The sequence below is a fragment of the Pteronotus mesoamericanus genome, unplaced genomic scaffold, assembly GCF_021234165.1.
Source record: "Pteronotus mesoamericanus isolate MK-2021 breed Mesoamerican mustached bat unplaced genomic scaffold, CSHL_Meso_final contig_2, whole genome shotgun sequence".
NCBI lineage: Eukaryota > Metazoa > Chordata > Mammalia > Chiroptera > Mormoopidae > Pteronotus > Pteronotus mesoamericanus.
This window is the reverse complement of record NW_026555084.1, coordinates 1,163,899-1,188,179: the sequence shown is the minus strand read 5'-3', so window position 1 is coordinate 1,188,179 and position 24,281 is coordinate 1,163,899. Positions and strand designations below refer to the sequence as shown.

Below are 24,281 nucleotides of genomic sequence, written 5' to 3'. Positions count from 1 at the left end.
ATATAGGAGAATTATGAGGATAATATTATAGCTGCCCCCAGTAGTGCCACTACAGTAAAGGGTCTGTCAGACTTTCCATTAGAAACCCTGTTTTGGGGGTCAGGGTGGCAGGAGCCGCATTTCAGCTGTTCCCCGGCCCATCCGTCTCGCACTTGGCACACAGTCAACTGTTCACCAGGCAGCGGGCCGCAGCGCTGAGCGGCTTCCCCTTGGGCTGTCCAGAAAGGCATCTTCAGGATTAGATACCCCTGGGCATCCCCGCCCCCCGGAAAACCTCGCAACCACCCGCTCGCTTTTCAGATCCATCAAGGGTTGCCCACCCGGAGGAGAAAGGCAGCTTGTCCCAATAAGCCTCTTTGTGCTCTTTTAAATGAGATGGTAAATGGTGGCTCCGCCTCCCCCAAATTTCAGTCGGATCACCTGTCACTCTCCAAGGCGGTCTGGTAGCTGGTTGAGCTCCTGGGGAACGGTTTCCTGCCTCATGCCAGGCCTGGGCATGTTTTGCGTATCAAGAAAATGCTCCCTTCGTGTTGGAGTATCTATGGAGCTTATCATTGTACTTTTGCTGTTTTGAGTTAAAAGATATTGTTCGAGCATAAGAAATCTGTTTCTTCTATGAACACTGCATCTTCTAAAATTTTCAACAGTCACATCTGTTGAAAACAAACATTTAATTATTTCTTAATGCTTACTCTGCTGTAGAATTAACATTTTCTAAAATTAAACATTGATAGATTTTTTTTTTTCTATAGATTTGAGTCAGAGTGCATCGATTAACCTGGCATCATTTAAGGAAGAAAAATTTTGAATGAAATAAATATTAACATTTTTGTGTCACGAGGATAGTCTAAAATATTTTAAGGACACTTTGCACCAGGTACAAAGAGAGTACCTCCTGGTTCCTGTTGAGTTCAGAGTTGAATGGCGGGGGCCACTTACATAGGAAAATGTAAGATTATTTGAAGAGTAGCTTGTAGCCTGTAAGCACACGTAATAAAAGTAGACCAAAAAGGCCACCGCAGTAGAAAGACCGCAGGGCTGACGAGTCAGAATGGAACTGTTCGAGAAGGCTTCTTAGAAGGTCTGTTTTGTCTGGAGGCCGTGAGAAACATGAAGAGCCGAGGAAGAGGGGACCAGGCTCCAGGTGGTGAAAACAGGTTAAATAAAAGGCAAGATGGTTTTTTTTAAAAAATAGCAGGTCACGTGAGAGAACGACACAGGAGACGAGCCGATTACAGAAAAACAAGGACTGGGGAGGTATGAGAGAAAAAAGAATCAGTCACGTAAAGAAGCAGAAACGGGTATTCAGGGTTTACAGAGTCAGAAACTCACATAACCATCACTCTGTAAACTGCTGGGCCGCATTAAAACTGCATCTTTTTATAACCAACTTCCCGTTGTAATAGGTCACCTTTTAGGTGGATGGCGGAAAGATCAGAAGTTCAGGCACCCTGACAGAGACACTATTGTTTGGTACTTCGAAGTGTTATTCAGCCATTAAGCTGAGGGTCATGATTCACTTCCAAGTCCTTAATGATAATTTAAACACCTTCCTAAAGAGGTTTTCATTTGTTACCAAAGAGTGAGGAACAAGAAAATCCGACCAGATGAGGAGTTCAGAAGCCGTTTTCTGTCAAACAGTCCCACCGAAACAGGATCTTCAGAAATCACAGTTGCACATCTCAATTATCCCGCCCCCTTGTTTTGCGATTATGTTTATTTGTGCTCTTTGTTCTGACATTCTAGCATCTGTTCATGGGTTTTATTTTCCTCTTCCCAGGCATCATCCTAAGGACAGCTTAATTAAGCACCCAGAGTGCAAGTCAGATCTCTTTAATTTTGGAGTCCGGTTTTTGTTTTTCCAAGACTAAATGTCTGTGGAACGCTTAGTATATATCAGGCTCTTGTTCAGCACTTTTACAGAAATTCATTAAATTTACTCCTCACAATGCCTCTGTGAAAGAAGTATTATTAGCCCCTTTTATAGATGAGAAAAACTGAGACTGTTAAGTTGCCTTGCTTTAAGACTTACAATTAAAAAGTAAAGCTGGAATTCAGTATCAAGTCCTCTGACGTCACATATAGACCTCTTTTCCTTACACCTTCTTATTTTGTTTTTGCTTTTTTTTTTTTTTTCCGCTTGGGGAACATGAGTGTCCTAGGCATGTCATGGTACCAGCAGGTCACCTGGGCAGTTTTGTTTTGTCCTCAGTCACTTGGGATTTTCCTTAGAGATCTTTAAATGCCAGTGTGCTTCCGCAGTAGATGTCAGATTGCATAGTGGGACTGATTTCATGCGAGCCAATGTTGTTAAGATTTGCTGTTATTAAATAATGTCTAGACTCTGTGCATTTCCGTCTCATGGAGTTAATCCTTTTTTTCTATTTTGGCTTTATTCAGAAACAAAATATAATAAGAATCTACATGTTCCTACACTACTAGAGTTATGACTTCGCGCAATTTATAAGAATCAAAGTAGAGTTGGCCAGCAGATTTGTGGTCTGTTTGTTTAAAGGGTCCATGGTTTTCTATAGAGAAGGATCTGAGCGAGACATTTTAGCTAATGAATCAAAATCAGATATGTGGTCATTATTGCCTGATTATTACTCCATCTGCTCTGTGCTAACGTGAAAATCAATTACTGTGTCTCTTTCCCACTGACAGCGTATGTTGATCGGGCTGGCAAGAGATCTTCGAGGGATTGCCTTTGCGCTGAACACAAAGACCAGCTACACCATGCTGTTTGACTGGATGTATCCTTATTACACTGTGACAATACCAGCTCTGTGCACAGAGGGATGCCAGGCCCCTGGCTTTCGTTTAATAGTATGGCACAGTAGGGAAGAGGAAACAAAGCTAAATGAACTAATGTGTAATCAGCTAAAAATTACAGCACAGTGGCAGCGGTGCAGATAACTGAGCACAGCATTTGGAGACCCAGCTCCGAGAGGTCACTTTTTCGGTGCCATTAAATATTGACAACTTAGAAATCACATCCCCAAAGGGTTGTTTACTTTGGGGTCGCAGGGATAACTGGGCTGACATCTTTGACTCAGGACCCATGAATCCTACCGTTTGGCATTTTGAAGAGATTTGAATTTCTCCTCCATCTTAATTAGCGGGGCTGAGAAGGTCACTTTATCTCTTGGAGGCTTAATTCATCATGTACAGTTTTTCATCATCATGAAAATATTAATGGGTGTGGAAAGGGGGAAGTAAATGGTTGGGATTTCTCATTCAGTGTATGAGTCTACCTTTGCCGAGGTGTAGCAGAGACAGTGAAAGAAAGAACCAAACCTCCTCCACAGAAACATCTCATCGCGTCAGAGTGCAAAGAACAGGGGCTTGGGCGTCAGAGACCCCAGCTCCGCACTTGCTGTGTGAGCCTCAGCAAGTCATTCACCCTCTCTGAGCCTCAGGTTCCTCCTCTGAAAAAGGAGACTCCAATATCAAGGCTTATTGTGACCATGAAAATAGCTAACTTTGTATAATGCCCGATAGTCTTAAATGGCTGCTATTAATATTGTTTTAATAGTGTTATATGAATCCTCTTTGATCCTAACAGGAAGTGACAATTTCTGCAAGTTGCGTAAGTGTAATGTAAAGTGTTTGCGTGCCTTTATACATGAAACCATCAGAGCATGTAAGAAAAATTCTGAAGCTTTCCATCTATTTTGTTTTTTAAGTTGCACGATTTCTCCATTGCTCCCTTCAAACTCTTCTTATCCAAAATTCCCTCATAAATTGTAAAAGAAACTTTTTAAAGACAATCTGCAACAGTTATGGCCCCAAGAAATAAATAACTGGGAACCTGTATTTTTTTTAATTGTTAACATTAATTTGAATACTGATTCACATGTTACTATTAAAACCTACATCATCAGATTTATGTGCCCAGATAAGGGTTGGAGCCCTGGCTGGTGTGGCTCAGTGGATTGAGCGCCAGCCTGTGAACTGAAAGGTTGCTGGTTCAATTCCCAGCCTAGGCACATGCCTGGGTTGCAGGCCAGGTCCCCAGCTGGGAGCATGAGAGAAGCAACCGATCAATGTTCCTCTTCCACATTGATGCTTCTCTCCTGCTCTTACCCCCTACCTTCCCCTCTCTCTAATAATAAATAAATAAAATCTTTTTAAAAAAAGGATTAGAGATAACATTTCATGTCATTGAGAAATCATGTGTGTCCTTAGATTAGCAAACGGTATATTTAGAGAGATAGATTTTAATGTGGAAAGTCATGCAACTCTTTAAATTGTGAATGATAAGCTGGACTTACGTATGAGCCTTTTATTTCTCTGAACATAAATAGCTCACAAAGTAAGGCTTTCATTTCTTTGAAAAGTCATAAAATCCTAGTTTTTGCACTTTAAAATTGATAACGATCTTGAAACCAGGCTACAACTCTAGGATGTCCAGCAGTTACGGTTTTGTGTTTTCCTCATCGATAACCTGAGCCAAGAGCCAAGGCCGGGGCTTCCTCCCTCAGTGTCAAAGAATAGAAATACCTTCCATAACTGATACTGCCTGAAATGTGCAGAATACATTGTAAGTCAAGCTTTTAATTACGGCTGTTTTCCATTTCCTGACTTAACTCCTTCCGTTTGGCCCCTGCCTAAAGTGAACCGTTTGTCCAGCAGATGGCAGAAGATAGCAAACAGAAAACCTTGGGACAGTGTTTTGCTTTGAACTAGAAGCCATTGTCTCCTCCATTTGACCGTAGATGCTGACGCTATTAGGGTCAGGGGCGCAGGGCGAAATGTCTGTTCTGCAGGAAGCTGGGTTAGATCGCCAAACCGGCGGCTTGGTCCAGGCCTCGCTTATAATAATTGAGTTTCAGTAGCAAATCAGCTTCCCTGGGAAAAGGCCAAAGGCTTTTCATAATTGTATTGACAACAAAATGAATATGATAAATGGTGTTCATTCAGTTGAGACAAGATTTATAGTTTTCCTTTGGGCCAGGGATGAAGAGCAAATATTTATAATAATAGTAAAATTTGTTTAAAAGTTACATTATTTGATCATTCAAAAAGCTTTATTAAAATATTTCGAAATACTTTAAGCAGTTTCAGGTGATAAAGTACAGATTCTTTTCCAAGTATTCTAGTAATGTAAAAATGAATAAGTATATGATTAAAAAAAACATGGATATGAAAGTCATTTATTCTTCCTGAAATATTGATATGTCAAAACGTCAGCGGCGATTCCCACATTACTGCTCGGGAAAGTTTATTTGCCTTTTATCCACATAACTGTGTGTTCTTTAATTTGTTATACAGTCCTTAGCACGCAGGAGAAGCGTCCTGTAAGCTCACATGTCATCTTACAGTCAAAATGCATTTTATTTATGGTGATTATTTGATAAAATGCTATTTTAGTGGTTAGCTATTTAATTCAAAAACATTTCTATAAATACTGACTGCATTAACTGCTACACAAACTACATTGCTCATCACTCTGTCCTTCCAAAACTAAATTGCCTGAAACTACACAGCAACCATTTGATAAATTGTTCCACTACGGGAGAATTGAAGAATCACTGAGATACTTCTTTGCTCCTATAGTGAGAATGCAACAATGTAAAAGCACCTTATCCTACAGTGTATTAAGTCACCTTGTTTAAACTTTTCCCAGATCATATTTAGACTGAAGTATCAAAAATCCAGAGGGAAGTTGGAAAAAAAATGCAGAAAGTATATGACGCTAGTGTTTTAATTGTCCCAGTCTGATCTTTGAGTCCACTGTTTTTCAGTCGGTCCTGTTTATTAATATGCATCAAAACACACAGAGACAAGGCAAGACAATGAGCTCTATAGGTGAGCACAAACTCTGGAATAGGAGAGTCTTAGACTCCCTTCTGGTTTCACCGCTTAACAGCTTGAGAGGTCTCGGGTAAGACGCTTAATGTCTTGGAATCACAGTGTTCTCGTCTACAGAACAGGGCTAATAATAGCGGCCTCCCCGGCGTGTTGGAAAGTGAGCGAAGTGACATACAGAAAGGGCCTGGGCCAGAGCCTGGCACAAAGTAAGTGCTCTCCGACTGTCATTTTAGTTCTGTTCCCTAATCGGAAGGAGACAAAGGGGTCCCATTTGTCACTTACTCAGCACATTTTGCTAAGGACTCTGTTAGGTTTTGTGAAGGATGTAGATTACTTTGGATTGAATCCTACCCCAAAATGAGCTTATGGTTTATAACAGACCCGATCAGATACCTACATAAGTGACTGTAATAAAATATAAAAGGGGATAAGTGCCTTAAAGATACAGATGGAGTGATTGCGTTTAGCTGGGAGATCAGGAAAGGCTCCGTAAAGGTGAAGATTTTTTCTTGGATCTTATCAAAATATGTAGGGTTGGACTATTGGAACTACAGAGTAAGATCTTTTCAGTTGGCTGAAGCACAGGGGTAGGAAGGGGGCTGGTGGGGAAGATGTTTTGTTATAGATACCACTTCCTTCATGGTTGGAACTGCAGGTTGTTTGGGACCCTTGAATATCAGGCTAAGGAATTTAGACCCTTATTCCATAGATAGTGTGAAGCAGTTGATCGTTTTGATTGACTAACAGTCAGAATTAAGTTTTAAGAACAAAATAATGGTCAGCGTGTTGGACAAATTAAAATAGGGAAGAAAGTAAGCCTGAAAAATCCTGTTCAAGCCTTTTTTTTTTTTTTCTTTTTTTTAGTGTTTTTTGCCAGGCACAAAGAAATGAATAAAAGGATTGCTTTTTACAGGAATGAATACAAAGATTGCTCTTTAGATCTAGTGGATGTAACAAATAACTAATAAACAGTCAACGTGTTGTAACAAAAATGCATGGGAAGGGCCACGCGAACATGCAAGAGAAAGAGATGGGCATTTTGGGCGAAAAGCGCAGGCTTCCCAGGGAAGCCAGCCTTGGCCCAGGTGCTAAAGACGGATAGGCAGGCATTTGCCAGGCAGAGGGGAGAAGACAGGCCCCCAGCAGCCTTCGCTCCGTGAACAAAGGCGCAGAGACCTTCACAGCCGTGGGACGCCTTCAAAATGAGCTTGGAGCTGGCAGGCCCCTCGTGCGCGGGCGCACCCTCACACCTCCCCTCCGAACAGTTCTAGCAGCAGCTCTTCTGTGGCCTTGCAGCATACTGGGGTGCTGTCTCTGCTGTGAAATCCCAGAGGGAGAGAGTGATGTTTTCACTCGCTTCATTTTGGGGGTCTGGGGGGTGGGCCCATAGTAAGTGCTAATGACTGCTGGCCGGGGGGCTGGATGGATGTCAGGAAGCAAATCTCACGTACTGTTCATTTTTTCGTATTTGGCGTCTCACATGGAAGCATGCAGACCTCAGGAATTCATGGAGAAGATCTAGGCGAAAGCAGTCAGGTCCGCGCCTCTCCCGCCGGGGGGCCGCCGCGCCACCCTCCTGCCCCTGTGCACGTAGTCCTGCAGGCCTGCGGGAAAATCGAGAGTGGGTTCTGATTCTCGCCCTGCAACCTGCGTCCGGCTCCCTCTCTCGGAAGCCCCTTTAACCTCCTTGCTTGGTAGGTCTCTACTCTGCTCTGCACTATCCCTCATCTTCTCTGTGGCAGTCACCTCTGTCAGGTGCATATTACAGCTGGCACGGCTCTCGTTCCACACAGGGAAGCGAGCAGCCCCGCACGTCCCCCGGCCGTATCCCACAGTGCGTGCACCGCGCTTTGAAAAATAGGATGGCCCTGATGCCTTTGGAATGGCTGGCCGAGGGGCTCGCGTGTGCTTACGATGTTCTTAGATTCTGACATACGGGGCTGTCCAGTTCTCTGAGCCTTTCACGGGCTCCCTCACTAACGATCGTGGAGTGTGTGCTCGCGAGGCCTCTTCGTGGGCTGTGTCCTCCCCCCAGCCCCTCTGGCACTGCCCCAGAATTTTGCTGCTCAGAGCATCCCTGCGGTGTGTCCACCATCCAGACCTGAGCAGGAGGTCAGCTCCCCGGGAATAAAAGCCACAGCTTGCTTGTCTCCGGATCCCTGGCCGCCAGCATAGTGCCTGCCCATAGTACCTACCGTGTATCAGAAATATCAGATTTTCTAGTTGACAGGAAAAAAAGAGCCAATTATCTGACAACAGCCAAAGTAGAGTTAATAATCAAGTTCACTGATTTTATTTTTTCCATTCTCATTCAACTGAAGTCTCACACGTGTAGACTCACGTATCTCCCATCTCTGCTAATTTCCGTTGTAGTACTTCCTAACATACTGCGTAGCCCTTTCGTTTATTTTCTGTCATTTTAGAATATAAAGTCTATGATGGTAGGGATTTTTTTTTTTTAATGTTTGGTTCACTGGTGTCTCCAGAGTCTAAAACAGTGAATACAGTTATAGAATAGGCCTTCAGTAAACACGTAAATTGTTTTCCTATAAGCAAATCCTGCCTTTAACATGCTGTGTCTTAGGGAGATAAAAGTATTGCTTTTTGTACTTGTAAGGAGGATGCCACTCTTCAACTAGTAGCGGGCTTATTTTCAATGAATGTTACGTGAATTATTTCCTGAAGCTTCAAAGTAAAATACACAGTGTAAAAGAATTAAGTAGGTAGTTCTACTGAAACATGCTACACCTCATTTTGAGGGCAGCGCATAACAAATATATATTGAAATCTACTTTGTGCCGTGCATACAAGAAGTACCTAGGCCCTGCCCTCCGAAAGCACACGATATAATAGAAAAAAGTGCTGCGATAGCACTAAATGAGGTACCACAGCCACACACAGGGGATGTGTGGGTCCACCCTGTGCTGTGGGGGCGGGGGTTAGGGAGGCTTCTTAGGGTAATTGACATCTATACTGAAATCTGGGGGGCAAATCGGAATCAGTAGGGACACGGTAGGGAAGCACATTTAGAAATGTGCCCTTGAGAAACTCACTGTGTAATGGGGCAGGCAGAGAACACAAGTGACCTATCCTAATACAGTTCGTCATAAGGGAGGAGCAGTCAGAGTGCTCGGAGCATAGATGGAGAAGAGACCGCTCGCTGCCTTTCGACTAAACAGAGCGAGGCTGCTCGTCCTGGGGGAGTGACGCTTGAGCTGGGCGTTGAAGGCAGGAATGGGTTAGGCGGAGGAGGCGGCCCATCGAGGAGTGGAGGCCAGGGAGTAGGTGTCGGTGGATTTGCGGGGATTCAGAATGGCCGGCCCGCCGGGGCTGGGGGTGCTGAGGAAAGCGACGGGAGGGAGGTGGGGCCCCCTCTCAGAAGGCCTTGTATGGCACGCTGAGGGGTTTGGTGTGCACCCCAAGCGCAGGGAAGAAAAGTGTGGTCTTTTTCACCAGGGCGATCCCCACACGTATCATGCGAACACCATCACATGATTCAGGTCAGCACTTCACAGGCAACAAAAAGGCACGTATGTTGGAAAACATCAGAAAGGTGAGACGTGGGGATTAGGAAAAGAGAGAGGAAATGAATGAAGGTGGCGGCGTAGGAAGAGCTTCTCTGCTGCAGTTTCAGGCCTTCCCTTTTTGTTTACATGTCCATTTGGCAACGAGGAGGCCGGTTGTGGGTTAAAGGTCTAGCAGGTGCTAAGTCACTTTTCGGGGTCTGATGGCCTTGGCCATTGACTTCTGGGAGGCACACACTCCTTGGTACGGATGAGGACGTCTGAGAATTCCTTTCTGGGTGTATGTATGGGGGATGCCTTTTAGCCACACGGAGTAGAAGTTACTCAAAGATTTTCTTCACATTGACATCCACAGTGTTCTTCAGAGTTATAGCAGGTCCAAGCAGAGCAAGTCAGCGGCTTGAAAAGAACATATGTAATTTCTAAGCTGGGAGATAGATACATGTGGTTTATTTTTACTATTTCCCTCTACTTTTATGTATTTTTAAAATTTCATACTGAGCACCATTATTCCTTAAATAGTTTGATATCCAAGAAAGTCTGGTACTAATAACAATTAAAATATGTTTTTAGCCTCGTTAATGAAATTTATTTTTTCTACAATATTAAGCATTAAGTCTTTAAATGTGTTACTTACGTGACACTTTAAACATGTGTACTTTATTTATAGAGCGTGCCAAAAACAAAGCAACATCGTGTGTGGGATGTATCACAAATAAGAGCAAATCATTTGCAGTCTCAAAAACATATAGCCATGCAGATTATGGAGAGTGATTTATAAGACTGCCATCGTGGACTAAACATAGAACAACTGAGGGTGCCTTTTTTTTTCTTAAGTGACACTTTCAAGAACAATATTTCTTTTGACCCTTAAATTCTTTAACAGGCTTTGTAAAAGGTACCCAACGTATCTTCCACTTCTTCAGAGGGCTGTTGAGCGGTGGTATGGAGAGCCAGCCTGTACCACCCCCATCTTAAAACTTATGGCAGAGCTGATGCAAAACAGGTAAGAGGTGTGCTCAGGAGTGAGAAACAATCTATTTGGCAGCTGTCTCCAGAGGTCAGAATTTATTTACTGCCTTACGTGTGTATAATCAAGGCTTAGCATGAGCCGAGGAACCAAAACAAGATGATCGGTGATAGCAATAGAATTAGAGGCATAAACTTAGTCCTTTTGGGAGAAAGACTGTAGTATACTTAGGTGTCTATGGGGGCTGGAAAAAATAATAAGAGACTACAGCCACACTTACTTAAAATAATCAAAGACAAAATGGAGGAAGGGCAGCTATTTTTAACTGTTTCCCTGCTTAACTGCAATTCTGTAGAATTTTAAAGCAGGAAAGAAGTCTAGAGGTTTCGGAACTGGGGTGCTTCCTTTTATGGAGAAGGGAAAAGAGGCCCAGAGAAGTTGAGGACCTAGTTTGTCTCAGGAGCCCCGGGAGTACCCTTGCTTTGGCTTCTAGGTTATCTTCCTTCCTCTGCGCCAAGGTGCATGTTATGTGGGTGATTTATGCACTCAAAGTTTTTATTTAAATAGCAACTACAACACTTCCCAGAAATTGCCTAGTTGACCTTATGATTTGCATAGACCAGCAGAGATTCAATAACCCTGCGCATAAATATTAACGAAGATGTAGCCAAAAGAGAAAAACTGCAATAAGCTAATTGGTTTACCTCTTTAAAATATGTCATTGTGAATATGGCTTAGCACCAAATTACCTGTCACTTAGCCATCCTGTCTCATCAGTTCTTCTTTGTAAACCGCCGGCTGGAAGGGAGATACTCAGACAGGAGTATGGATTGCAGCTCTAATGTTATCTCTGGTGCTGAGTTTTTCCGGCAATAATTTTAAAATTTTTTAAACAAGAGGTGGAAAAATACCTGGCAAATAAATAAATGTGAGTATTATTCTTTTGAAAGCTATTGGTTTATTTTTTTAACCATTCTCATAGGTGATTTAAATACTAAGGGAGAGATAGCTATGTATTTTAGATCAGAAATTTAGTTTTAATTCAGTTATAATTTTTTCAACCAGATAATTGATATTATATATTACTGCTATGACATTTAATGCTAAAGGAAAAATATTGCATTATATATTGTGAAGTGTTTTTTTAAATCGGCCATCGGCAGATAATTTATCTAGCACAGTTGTTTTAACACCTACCCATTGATAGCTCAGAAAATATGTTATCTTCTCTATTTTTCTCTAGAATTTAATGTGAATTATGTCTATACATTTTTAATCAAGAATTGTATACCAACAATCAGAAGTTCACAATAATATTTCTGATAAGTTGTAATTGAACCGAATTCTAAAGCATTTTGAGAAAGCATGGAAAAGCAACAATTGATTCTGTTCCTGGCTAACAGTGCTTTAGCAAATGTCTTTGCTTTTTGATATTTCTTTGACCTGGTTTCATATTTTTGCTAATTCTTTTAGAAATACATCATTTCTTGAAAGCACAGCAGCAAGGCATAGTAGAAGCGACTAAAGCCAAAGCGATGTGAAAAAGGCAAATATGGGGTCGGGATGGCACACCCTTTACTCTGTCCCTACTGCCCCCGCCCCCCACCCCCGACGTCGGGAGCCAGGGCAGTAGAATTGTTCTTATTTAGAATTTCCAGGATTTGGTTTTCTTTACTTGGGTTGTATGAAGTGGAAACTATAGTCTGTATGTAACTGAATGGGTTTGAAATATGCTTGAAGTATCAAATGACTCATTATGCATATGTGCAGTATTAAAGGTACCTAGGTTTCCTATCTGTCGCTTTAGAATCTGTTTTTAAAATGTGTATTGGACACAACAGGAGATCTCAAATGTAAATCCCTATCCAAGTATCTACATAAACCTGCACGTACCCACCTGGGATTTTTTTATTATTATCTATCACCCACTTTGTATGGCAGGAGAAGGGAGAGGTTTGTGATGTCGGATGTCAGGACATTGTTTTGACAGTTAAAAGTGAATTCTTTGAATCAGCGAATAAGTAAAAATAATTTTTCTTAATTATCCTAGTATCTTGGTAGTGAGAAAAATTAGCATACGTTAATGGAATGACACTTTTAAAAGGGAATCATTGTAGTACTGCTACTTCTAATAAATGGAAAGGCTCGGCATTTTAAACCTCTATTTGGTTTCTTTTTCTGCACGGGTAGTCTAATTTTTTGCTATATTTCTTAGATCCCAGCGTTTGAATTTTGATGTATCCTCTCCTAATGGAATTCTTCTCTTCAGAGAAGCTAGTAAAATGATTTGCACTTACGGTGAGTATCTTTTTCCATATTTGTCTCTGCAATATAACTTTATCTCTTTGGAGGAAAGAAAGATGTTAGTTATTTTGTTATTTTGAACTTCATATCTGTATGCATTTGTGAGGTGGGTAATAGGAGCGCAAAAAGCCAGGTAGCTCTCATATTGGCATCTGGAGAAGCGAGCAGTGTGCCCCTGGCTGCAAAGCATTCCTGACCGACTTGATGAATTTCTTTTGGATAAAACTGCAGTGTCAGGAGGCAGAGGGAATACACTAGGTAGAATATAGAAAAGTTATAGCATATTCAAAATTGCTAGAAGTTCTGTCAGGGAGTTTGCTGTCTTGGGTGAAGCAATGCCTAGACCAATATGTCACCAGCACTAAACTTTGGGGAAATGGCCTGGTAAAGAGCAGTTAATACTGAATTACAGGGACTTTGGAGCATTACGCCCCTGGAATCAGAGGTCAATAGTAAAGACTGTCCAATTCAATTATAGTCAAAAAATTGGGTTAAGAGCTAAAGGTGGGCCTTAGAACTACCATAAACCTTAATACGTACCTATTCTGACAGCTTTGTCAATAAAATCCTCGCCTCTGGGAGTTTTCTGGAGCCAGGGGTCGGGGATAGGAAGGACAGGAATCCCCTGGGCCCCGTCTGCCCCACGCGGACTGAGCGCCGAGCCCGAGCGGAACCCTGGGTGGGGCCCTTCCCCGAGGCCTGTCACCCAATGTCCCCCTGGGTCTCTGGCCTCTTCTTTTGTGCCCGTCCGTCCTTGCTGTCCCCAGGCAGCAGTCAACTCCAGGTACCGTTGGTCTCAAGAATTGCCCGTGATTTTCACACATCCTTCTGAGTGCCTAGAAACAGATTCTACAAAATTTTGTAAAGCTTCTTTATCCTGTGTGTGTGTGTGTGTGTGTGTGTGTGTGTGTGTGTGTGTGGAGAGAGAGAGACAGAGAGACAGAGATGGAAAGAGGGAGGACAACCTTTAAAAGCCTATTACTTTTTTAAAAATAAAAGCCCATTTTTTAAAAAGGTCGAAAAACAGTTGTTTTACATTTTTTTTACATTAATTCAGAATATTATTCTGGGGCTCTGATCTGTATGCATTATCGGCATCTGTTTAAAATGCTTAGTTTTAATTGTACAGTTGATTCTTCGAGTTGGAGACTGTAAATGTACAGACGCCACAGAAATCACCTGATTGAACCAGTAAACTTGCACCCTCTTATTTTCATCTCTACCAGCAGCGGCATCACCACAGCTTTTGCACCTCTTGAAAATGGGCGCCTTAGAGTCACGCAAAGAGAAGTGCTTTGTCTCCTAACGGTTAAAAGGGACCCCTTCTAAAATGTTCTCAGCACAGTTTGCCACACTTCCAGTGTATATCGAATTCCTTTCAACATCTTATCATACAAAGATGTGTGTCTCGAGCTTTTTCCCAAAGCATGGGGCCTTAGGGAAGGCCTAACTTGGGGGATCACAAGGTCTGAGGACCAGCCCTTATTAAACTCCATGACCTTCAGCTAAGACACTATACCTCACCGTCCCTGGTTTTCTCACAGACTGTAAAGGTAGGAACCCAGGTGCCCCTCCATATCTGTGGGGGGCTGGTTCCAGGATCCCCCACGGACACCAAAATCCCCCGACTTTGAAGTCCCTTCTATGAAATGGCAGAGCATTTGCATGTAGCCTATGTTTGCATGCAGACTACAGCTGGGTCAGCCTACGCATCACCTCATGCGCACGGGTTCAGCATAGTGTTCGGTGCGCGGCAAATTCAAGCTTTGCTTTGGGGAATTTTCTGAGGGTTTTTTTTCCCAGTTATATTAGGTCCGTAGTTGATTGAATCCACAGGTGCAATGCAGAGGGCCCTCTGTAATGAGCAGGACCTGCCGACCTACCTGTCTAGTTAAGATGAGGGGGGATAATGGCGCGACACTGGGTCAAGGGCTCGGCTCAGGCTGTGGCACTGAACACCTGTTCACTGCAATGCCCCTCCTTGACCCAAAGCCGTCCTCGTGCACTCAGAGAGCCAGCTCTCTTTGGACCGGGGTTCAGGGACCACGTCACACTTTTGCTCAGGGATGCCACCTACTTGAACCACACCGCTCAGCTCCCTTCTGCCGATGACAAGTGCTGAGCTTCTATTTCCTCACTTTTTAAAAGGAAGTAATATTTTCCATTATGAAACAATACATGTATATGAATTTCTTTTTTTTTTAATGTCTTAGTAGTCAGTAGAGCTATAACTGTATGAATGTTAGATTCCTATTACCAGCCATGATTATATCTTTCATTTCCCTCTTTCTGGATCCAGTTCCCTTCACTAAGGATAATTTTTCCTTGGAGGTTTATCCATTATTGCAGTGGGGCAGACGAGAGCAGTGGCTCCTTCCTCTGGCAGCATTACTGGATCTCTAGGACAGAAGAACATATGTCCAGCAGGTGACAACAAAGCATTCTCAGAGCAGTGCCCAGCCTATGGGCTCCCAGAGCTGTCCAGTCCTCTGTCAGGTCGCCTGCCATAGGCAGAGGCAAAAGTTGAGAAAGGTAACTATGTAAGGGCTACTCGAGGGGAAGAACGAGAAGAGGCAGATGGAGACAGAGGATGGTGAGGAAGAAGAGAAGGGAGGGGGGCGGAAAAGAGAAAACCCCGCAAAGCATCCTGGGGAACAAAAGTCAGTAAGGTGTTTTCTTACCCTGAAGAAAGAGGAGGAGATTAGGCCAATGCTCTGCTGCCCAGTTCGTACCAATAATAATGGCACCTTCCATTTTTTAATCAGCTATTAGGTGCCCACTCCTGTGCTAGACCATTTATCACATGTTAGCTCGTTGCATCCTCAGGGTGGGTACATGCTGCTGCTCACCAGCCATTGGAACGCGGGTAAGTTGCCTGGTCACTTTTGCTTGAGATTCTTGTTCAACAGGGAAGATAATACCTGCTTCATTAGGTGGCTGTGAAGAGTCGATTAGATTATGCATGCAAAGCCCTTAGACCTGTTAGCTGCTATGATTGCTGTTAGGGAGAAACCGAGGCTCACAGAGGTTAAGAAGAGATTTGCCAAATATTGCATAGCCAGCATGTCGCTGAATTGGAATGTCATTGAGAGTCTCAGCGACTTCAGGCAGTCGTCGTCCATATTTCTTATTGCCCCTTGGGAGTTGCCGAAGAAAAGTTGTACCTTGGATGTTTATGGTGGAGCACTTTTCTTCCAAGTATGGTGATTTCCATTCTAAAACTTAAGGGAAATCAAGGCTCCGTGGAAAAATGCCCTTCAACTTTGTCAAGAGTGACTTTGACACATGCACTTTACATAGAATAGTAGGAAAATGTTTCTGAGCCTTCACTGACTCCCGAGCCGGCCCCCATCAGCCCAGCTGAGTTTACCTTGTGTGGTCTTTGCTTACCCGTCCTTTTACCTCTGGAGAGTCTAATACGCCCATGGGAGGGAGGTCATGTGGTTGCCAACTAGGAGCCTGGAAAATGAGGGAAAGAGTGGCTGGGAGGACACAGAGGAGCTAGCATTATTTGTTTCTTTGGTAAGCCAAGTGCAGAAAGGGGAAGCCCATGGAGGGAAAAGGCCAGAACATTCTGTGCTCCCCCCGTCCCCGCCCGCACTGGGATTCCTCCCTGCTCGCTGCTCTTGGGCAGTCAGGAGTTGGGGAGGGCGGGGTACGGCGAGGGGGAGGGCTCATTTCCAAACGCAGCTGATTGGCTATATATTTTGTGGAATACCTCCACCTCCCTGCTCAATGAGACTGGCAGAAAAATAATACTTTTGATATGCTGTTTTATTTATCTACATTCTGTCATGATATACTTTGATGTAAGTTTTTAATTTTGCTTCGGCTCTCAGCGGCTCTCGCTGTTGCAGCTCAGGGTCAGCAGCAAGGTTAGCCACAGGAGCACAGAACAATTTCCTGTTTGTACAGCCCAGGTAACATTTGGATGAGGATTAAATTTTACCACATTTTCTACTAGCCCAAGCCTATTATTTCTAATGAGTTTTAAATTGCTTCAAGAATGCGTAGTTCAAAACTTAGTGCTATGATCCGTTCAGCCTAACCAACTTAATAAAAGAAATTTCTTTCTTGAATTTTGGTTAAAATGTTGCATGCAGTGTAATAAATGTTATTACTTTGGAAACCTACTTCTCAGTTTTAAGAGCTGGATGTTTTTTATGCTCAGTTTCCATTTGTCTAATCTTTTCTCCCCTTTGCCTCTGGGTACTGGTGTCTTTAGTGACATCTGTTGGTTGAAGTGCGCACAGAGGGAGAAACATGATTGTTTTCCTAAGACTGGCCCAGAAGGAACTGCTCTGATCCCTTCCTTAGATGCCTCATTTAAGGAAGTGCGGTGTGTAAAAGTCTGAGCTTTAAAAATGAATAGAACAAGCTATGATTATTCATTATAATTACATAAGAATTTACATCATGGTTCTTTTCAGCAGTATACGCTCCTGATGCATTTAAGGTATGGCTTAATAATATGCATAAATTGAATTTGTAAAGTCCAAGGCTCTGTTGTTTATTGTGACCTAGATGATGGACTAGTGGTTTTAGAACTGGGTTTTGCAGAAAGGGCCACAGAGGCCCTCCAGAGGGGAGAGGGGGGAACCCTACTGCCACTTGGACCAGCACCACCCAGCTGTATGGTTGCACTGGATTTGTTTGTAAAAGGGGTCTTCTGCCTTAAAAAAAAAAAAATTATAAAAGAACTTGAAAATGACTGGAGTGTATAGTAGAAGTATTGAAGAATGAAGGTTTATGATTGTATGCTTATATTTAAATGATTACAGTAAGATAGCTGAAGAATGAATTGACCTTGAAATAAATAGAGACTTAACAAAATGTCACCGGGAAATAATAATTCTGGAAAACATTGCCAGGAACCATAGATACGGCCTTAGATCTTATCAAAACCTTGGTTGGGGACATAGAATGACAAAGTAGCAGAGTAAAGTTCACAAAAGTCTTATGAGGCAGTGAAATGATTAACGCCTTGAGGATCCCAATACCGAGATCAGGTGGCTTACAGAAGCATGGACTTGAGGAATACATCCCACCGGGGCTCCCGGAAGCCACTGATCTGAGAGTCCCCTTTGCCACCACGTGCCTTGGACTTGGCCCATTCTACAGGCCGTCAAAAAAATGCTAAATGAGCTGTTTAATAAGTGAAGGCGATTTCTTAGAATTCAGTGGAACATTTATTGAGCCTTTACTATGTCTCCAATACTGTGAGATTCATAAGGCCTAGGAAGAGAAATAGGACATAGAAAAAGATTTTCCTTAAGAAACTTGAGTCCAGTAGGGGATTCAGTGAAGTAAAGGAAGAATTACGCTGTGTCGTATTCACTCTTATGCTTCCTAAGCATATATAATGCTATAGGAGCCCAGAGGAGTTTTGTAGCTCAACTGAGGCATCAGAGAAGGCTGTATCTCTTAAGTGAGTAAAAATATGACCCAGAAGTTGGAAAGGGCATTTCAAGCAGACAATAACTTTTACAAAGTCATGTCGCTATAAAACTATTGTGGTTTATTAGTAAACTGCAGGGATTTCAAAACTGCCATGGAAATCCGTCAGTATCTCATCACTCAAAGATAACCATTATTAACAGTTTAGTGTGTGCTCTTGCATACTTTTTCATATGTACATATACATGTATTTTTCTTTCCAAAAGTGGAATCATAATATACGTGCTAATCTGTAATTTGCTGTTTTTTTACTTGTATCATGACCATCCTTCCATGTTACTATGTGTGAATCCACCATGTCTTTTTAAATAGCTGCGAAGTACTCCATTTTATGGTCATACTATAATTTATTTAATTATTCACTTTTTGATAAATGTAATAAACATGTAGCTTTTCACTATCATATAACATGTTTCACTAAGCAACTTGTACATTCAGTTTTTTGAGCTCCATTCATTCGATAAATGTATAATGAGAGCAGCAGGTGCTATTCCAGACTCTTCAGATACATCACTGAGCAAAACTGAAAAATAAATTATTTAATATATTAGAAGGTAATAAGTACTATAAAAAAAAAAGAAAGGAAGGAAGGAAGGAAGGGACTTCCAGTCAAGATGGAGATGTAGGTAGACATGCTTTGCTTCCTTGTGCAACCGTAGAGAAAATTACAACTAGATCTCAAAACAAATAACACCCAGAACTGTGAGAAAATTGAGCTGTGTGGAAGTCCGACAACCAAGGATTTAAAGAAGCCACATTCATCCTGACAGGTTGGAGAGGCGGGGTCGCAGAGGTGCAGTGTGGCACAGAGAGACAGCAGCGGTGACAGAATGGGGCATCCCACATTCACGTACGGTGAATAAAAATTGGGAGGGATACCTTGGGAGCAAGTGGTGCCAGGCCGCACAGCCCAGGGTCCCAGCACCAGGAAGATCAATACCCATAACTTCTGGCTATAAAAACCAGTGAGGGTTGGGTTGATGGAGGAAGATGGTGGATTTTCGGAGGCCGTGTAAAGGGCCTACGCTGTATTAGAACATACGCAAACCCACCCACTCTGGGATTCAGGACAACAGCTGGAAGGGCTCCAGTCACCTAGCAGTAGTGGGTGAAGTGACCGGAAGTGGCCGGGCAAACCTCCAGAAGCCAGGCAGCCACATTGTCCCCTCTCTGTGCCCTCCCCACACACAGAACCACAAAGTGGTGAAGCAGGTTGCCCCACCCCGGTGATTACCTAATACTCCACCCCACACAATTTTCAGGTGCCTTTTCTATAATAAGCCATGCTACTAAGGCAGGGAGTCAAAGCAGCTCTACCTGATACACAGAAACAAACACAGGGAGGCTGCCAAATTGAGGAGACAAAGAAGTGTGGCCCAAATGAAAGAACAGGAAAAAAAAAAGAAAATAAAACAAAACGGAGCTAACCAACCTTTCAGATGCAGAGTTCAAAACACTGGTGATCAGGATGCTCAAAGAACTCATTGAGTATGGCAACAACATACAGGAAGAAATGAAGGTTACACTAAGTGAAATATATTTAAGAAAAGTCTACAGGGAACCAACAGTGAAGAGTAGGAAGCCAGGATTCAAATCAACGATTTGGAACATAAGGAAGAAATAAGCATTCAGCCAGAGCAGCAAGAAGAAACAAGAATTCAAAAAAAAGCAAGGATAGTATAAGAAGCCTCTAGGAAGTGGAGAAGCCGAAGAACTCATATGCATGACCCATGGACATGAACTAAGTGGGGGTATTGCTGGAGGGAAGGGGGCACTGGGCAGAGGGGGGCAAAAGGGGAAAATTGGGACAACTGTAATAGCATGATCAATAAAATATTCTTTGAAAGGACAGAAGGAAGGAACTCAGGATAAGTGACCTTAGGGGTCCAGGGACTGGGAAGCATGTTCCTGTGTGCAGTGATCGAAGTAGGCCTCACTGAGATGGCACCTGATCAAACGCTTGCTGTGAGCGAGGGAGTTTCTCACGTAGGGATATGCTGGAGAAGAGTGTTCCAGGCAGAAGGAGCACCAAGTTTTGGCCCTTGAGGCAGCAGTGTATCTGGCATGTCTGAAGAACTGCAGGGAGATCAGTAGCTGGAGCAGAATAAACCAAAGGGAGAGAAATAGTAAGAGCAATGTCATTGACGCCATGTCCTGTAGACCGGTGTCAGGGCTTCGATGCCAGCTCCAAGTGAAATCAAGGGACTTCAGAGTGTTTTGAGCAGAGGAGTGGTGTGGCTTTGACCAGGATGATAGCAGTGGAATTGGTGACAAGTGGTTGGATTCTGGGTATATTGTGAAGGTAAAGCAAATCAAACTTTTTGGTGAATTGGATATATGGTATGAGAGAAATAATGTAGTCAGAGAATTTTGGCACATACAACTGGAAGGATGGAGTTACCATTGACTGAAATGGGGAAGGCTAAGGTGGGTGTGAGGAGATCAGAAGTTCCATTTTGGTCGTGTTGAGTTTGAGATGTTGACTAGACTTCCAAGTGGAGACGGTGAATATGGAGGTGGATATACGGGCCTGAGGTTCGGAAGAGAGGTTTGGTCTAGAGAAACAAATATGGGGGTCATCGGCTCCACGATGGTATTTAAAGCTGGAAAACTAGATAAGAGTACCCATCACCAGCCTGGAGGGGAGAGTAGATAATGTAAACGCAGACCTAGGTTCGATCCTTGGGGCACTGCAGTGTTAGAAAGAAAGGGAGAAGAGGAGACACCAGCAATGGAGAAGGAGAAGGAGCGAACACCGACATAAGAAAAAATCAGAAGAGTGTGCATCTTGTCAGACAAGGAAAAGAGGTCGTCGGCTACGTCAGAAGCTGCCAGTGGATCAAGTAAGATGAGGACTGAGAGACAACCGTTACAGTTAGCCACAAGGAGATGGCTGGGGACCTTGAAAAGAGCACTTCAGTGGAGCGGGTGTGGAAGAGGGTCAGAGAGGAAATGATGATAGTGAATACAGACCATTTTTTGGAGGAGTTTTATTGCAAGGGGGAATAATATGTGTAGCAGGCAAGTAGGGACAAGATAAGGCTTTGTATTTTTTTAATGGAAGAGATAAGAGTGTAATTTGTATACCAGTAAGATGACATAATCGCAAAAAAAAAGAAAAGATTGCATAAGATAAAGAGAGGGAAACTGTGCTTTGTCGTTAAGCACGTTCAGAGGAGCTGGGAGCCATGGGAACATGGAGGGGCTGGCTTTTGTGGAAGCCTGTGTGTGAGTGCAGGTGCCGGTAGACAGGTGAATGTGGTGTTGAACACTGAGCGATAGAATATATTCCCGAGAGTGGGTTTACACATTTTTGTCTTAATAAATATTACTAACTTGCCTTGTAGACTGGTTATACTAATTTCCATTTCCTACACTTTGCTTAGTCTCCCACAGCCTCATCAACACTGCATTGTTTTAATCTTTTCCAGTCTCAAAGGGAAACAGATTCCTCCCAGCCTTTTCAGCCTCAGTTCTCTTCCAAACTATTTATGTCCAGGGCCCTTGGCTGGTTTGCAGAGTGGCCTGAACTAAGGAATATCAGCGAGCTTGCGGTTCTCCCCATAACTGTTCTGATGATGAATGAAGACATTCAACCTATATAGCTGTCAGCTAAATATCAAATTCACTTTAAAATTTTAGAGATTAAAAGGGAAAAAGAAAAGGTAAATCGATGTAATGGATTGTTCATGCTGTTAGTTCTTCCTGGTACAGCACGCTGTTATAGCGTCTTCTCACTGTACCTCATTTTCCCTAAATAATCTAGTAAGAGCTCAGACAGCTGGTAGAAGGGGGGCAGAGAGCCACACCATGACCCCCGGGGCCATTTCGCCATTGAAGGAACAAAGGGAAGTTGGTCAGAGATAAAGTATTGACCTTATTCTGAATTATGTATTAGAAGGCGGTGACATTATTGCACACCATACACGCCCAGCTTCACCTCCTCCTCTTTCCCGGGTTCTAGCTCCCCAAATGGGAACTTACGGCTCTTAGACTGGAGAATGAAATGACCCCCGGTGCTAGGTATTGTTACAGTTTACTCTTACTGTGCTGGCCAGCTCCTGTGGTAAGCACTCTACATATGCTGCCTCCTTTACTGCACCTGAGAGCCTCGTGAGTTATAGGTACTGTTACTGCTCTCATTTTACAGGTGAAGACACTGACTGACAGAACATAATAATCTGCCCAGACACCCAGGTAGTAAGAAAAGATGGAGGATTCAAAGCCTAGGTCAGGGCGCGCCAGTTCATCACTGCGTGGCTATGAACCATGTTTGTCTCGGTTAGAACATCGTCTCATTCGCCAGCTCTCCAGCGGAGGCCTGTGAGGCAGCTGCTCCTCTGTAGGCGCGGGAAGCCGCTTCTGCAGGAGGGGACTTCATGGAGCCTGTCGCTCGGAAGAGAGAGGGTGTCAGAAGGAAAGAAGTTATTTTAAACTAGACCTGAAAGTAGGAGATTTTGCATCTTTATATATACTTCCCTCTCTGAATCCAATTCTTGAGGGCTGTCTACTTGTAAGTGCTGGAAGCTAACCAGAAACAAACAAACAAACAAAAAAGGCTTCTCCAGAACCCAAGCAGTTAATATATGCTAATAATGAAGAAAATATTTTTAGTAAGGCAAATTATCTGCATCAGGCGTCCTCTGTGCTAACTTGCCAGTTCAGTTCCCATACTGTTCAGTAGACCTCTTCTGCTGCGCAGCGTGTGCAGGAGGAGCAGGAATGGCGGCTCCTAGCATCGTGCCTCCTGTCCCCATCACAGCCTTCGGCCAGGCTCACCCCTCAGTTCACAGCGCTCGCTTCCCAAGGGCCAGCGTATAACCTCAGCGTCCGTCTTACCCAGGTCTGCTGTTAAAGACGCAGCAGCGCCCCATTCCCCGCACCCCCAGGTATGGCAGGTATAGTCAACAGGGAACATTTCCAGATTTTCCTTTTGCTCCTAAACTTTCGAAGTTTCTTTTATTAAGGAAAGTATCATTTCCTTTGGTGCTGCAACGATAGCACCAAAGTGGTGGCTGCTACCGGCTTCAGCGGTGGCCATGCTGGCAACGCCTGCGTCTCCTGGCTGCCCACCAGTGTGGTGCGGACTTCCCTCATGGGAGAAGGTGCTGGGAAGGAAGGAGGTGTCATCTTCCAGGCGTAGGGACAGCGAGGAGGGCTGTCATACCTGTAGAGGAACATCAGAGTCAAACCTCAGGCCTGTGTTTACAGTAGTGTGAGTCCACTGCTAGATTTTAAGCTTTTGTGGGGTGAGACCTCCAATTTCAGTAAGTATTGTTGAATAAAGCTGAATTGGAGTCAACAAATAACACCTTTGCCAAGATTTCTCTTCCATAGTCTTTTTTTTTTTTATTAAATTCATTGGGGTGACATTGGTTAATAAAATTACATAGATTTCAAGTGTGCAATTCTATAATACATCATCTGTATATTGCACTGGGTGTTTACTACCCAAAGTCACCATATATATGACCCCCTTTACCCTTTATTTCCTCTCCTTCCCTTTCTCTTTGATAACCACCATACTGTCGTCTGTATCTATGAGTTTTTGTCTGTCTGTTATGTTTGTTCACTTTCATCCCTGGTCTTTCGTAGCCCCCTGGAGTGCCACCAAGGCACCGGAGCACAATGAGATAAGCATGTCCTATTTTAAAAGTATCACTCATTCTTCTTTTGCACCGTCATGACGATATATACTATTCACTGTTTTAATTAACACAGATGTGTCTCAAACAGTCCAAAAGACATACATGCCAAATTGCACCTTTAACAGAAATTTAAAAGTTGTGGTTCTAAATAATTAACCCCTCTTGCTGTATCCAGTTCTTTACAATCAAGTTTTCCTTCGTCAGTGTTCTTGGTCTGCCTCTTCTATGTTTTGCTGAAGAATATAGGATCTTTACTACCCCAAGAAGGACATCAGCATAAAAAGGTCCCAAAAGATGACCCAGTTTTCTCCCCGTGATCCTGGCCTCCCCAGCAAACCCAAAGATAGGTAAACCACCACCATCACCCCTCCCCAATGCCAGTTACTCTATCTCTTTCCATCACATGAAAACAGTAATTTTCTTTCCTGGGAAAGGGAGGGACAGGAAAGGCCTACCTTGGCTTATATTGAATTTGAGGCAGAGGTAGAAAAGCAATGTCTGACAATTGCCCTGTCCTGCCATTCCCTGCTTACTTAGACCTCCGTACCTGTGCACTTTCTCTGC

The 24,281-nt window shown here is 43.2% G+C and overlaps 1 protein-coding gene across 1 annotated transcript in view; it reads left to right on the top strand.

Annotated features, from left to right (window-relative positions):
• Window positions 1-24,281, top strand: part of RANBP17 (RAN binding protein 17) — a 236,178-nt gene that overhangs the window by 168,926 nt on the left and 42,971 nt on the right. Inside the window, exons 20-22 of the mRNA XM_054568057.1 lie at window positions 2,665-2,753; window positions 10,237-10,344; window positions 12,524-12,606. Coding sequence (XP_054424032.1) covers window positions 2,665-2,753; window positions 10,237-10,344; window positions 12,524-12,606 — 280 coding nt within the window. The remainder of the gene's footprint in view (window positions 1-2,664; window positions 2,754-10,236; window positions 10,345-12,523; window positions 12,607-24,281) is intronic.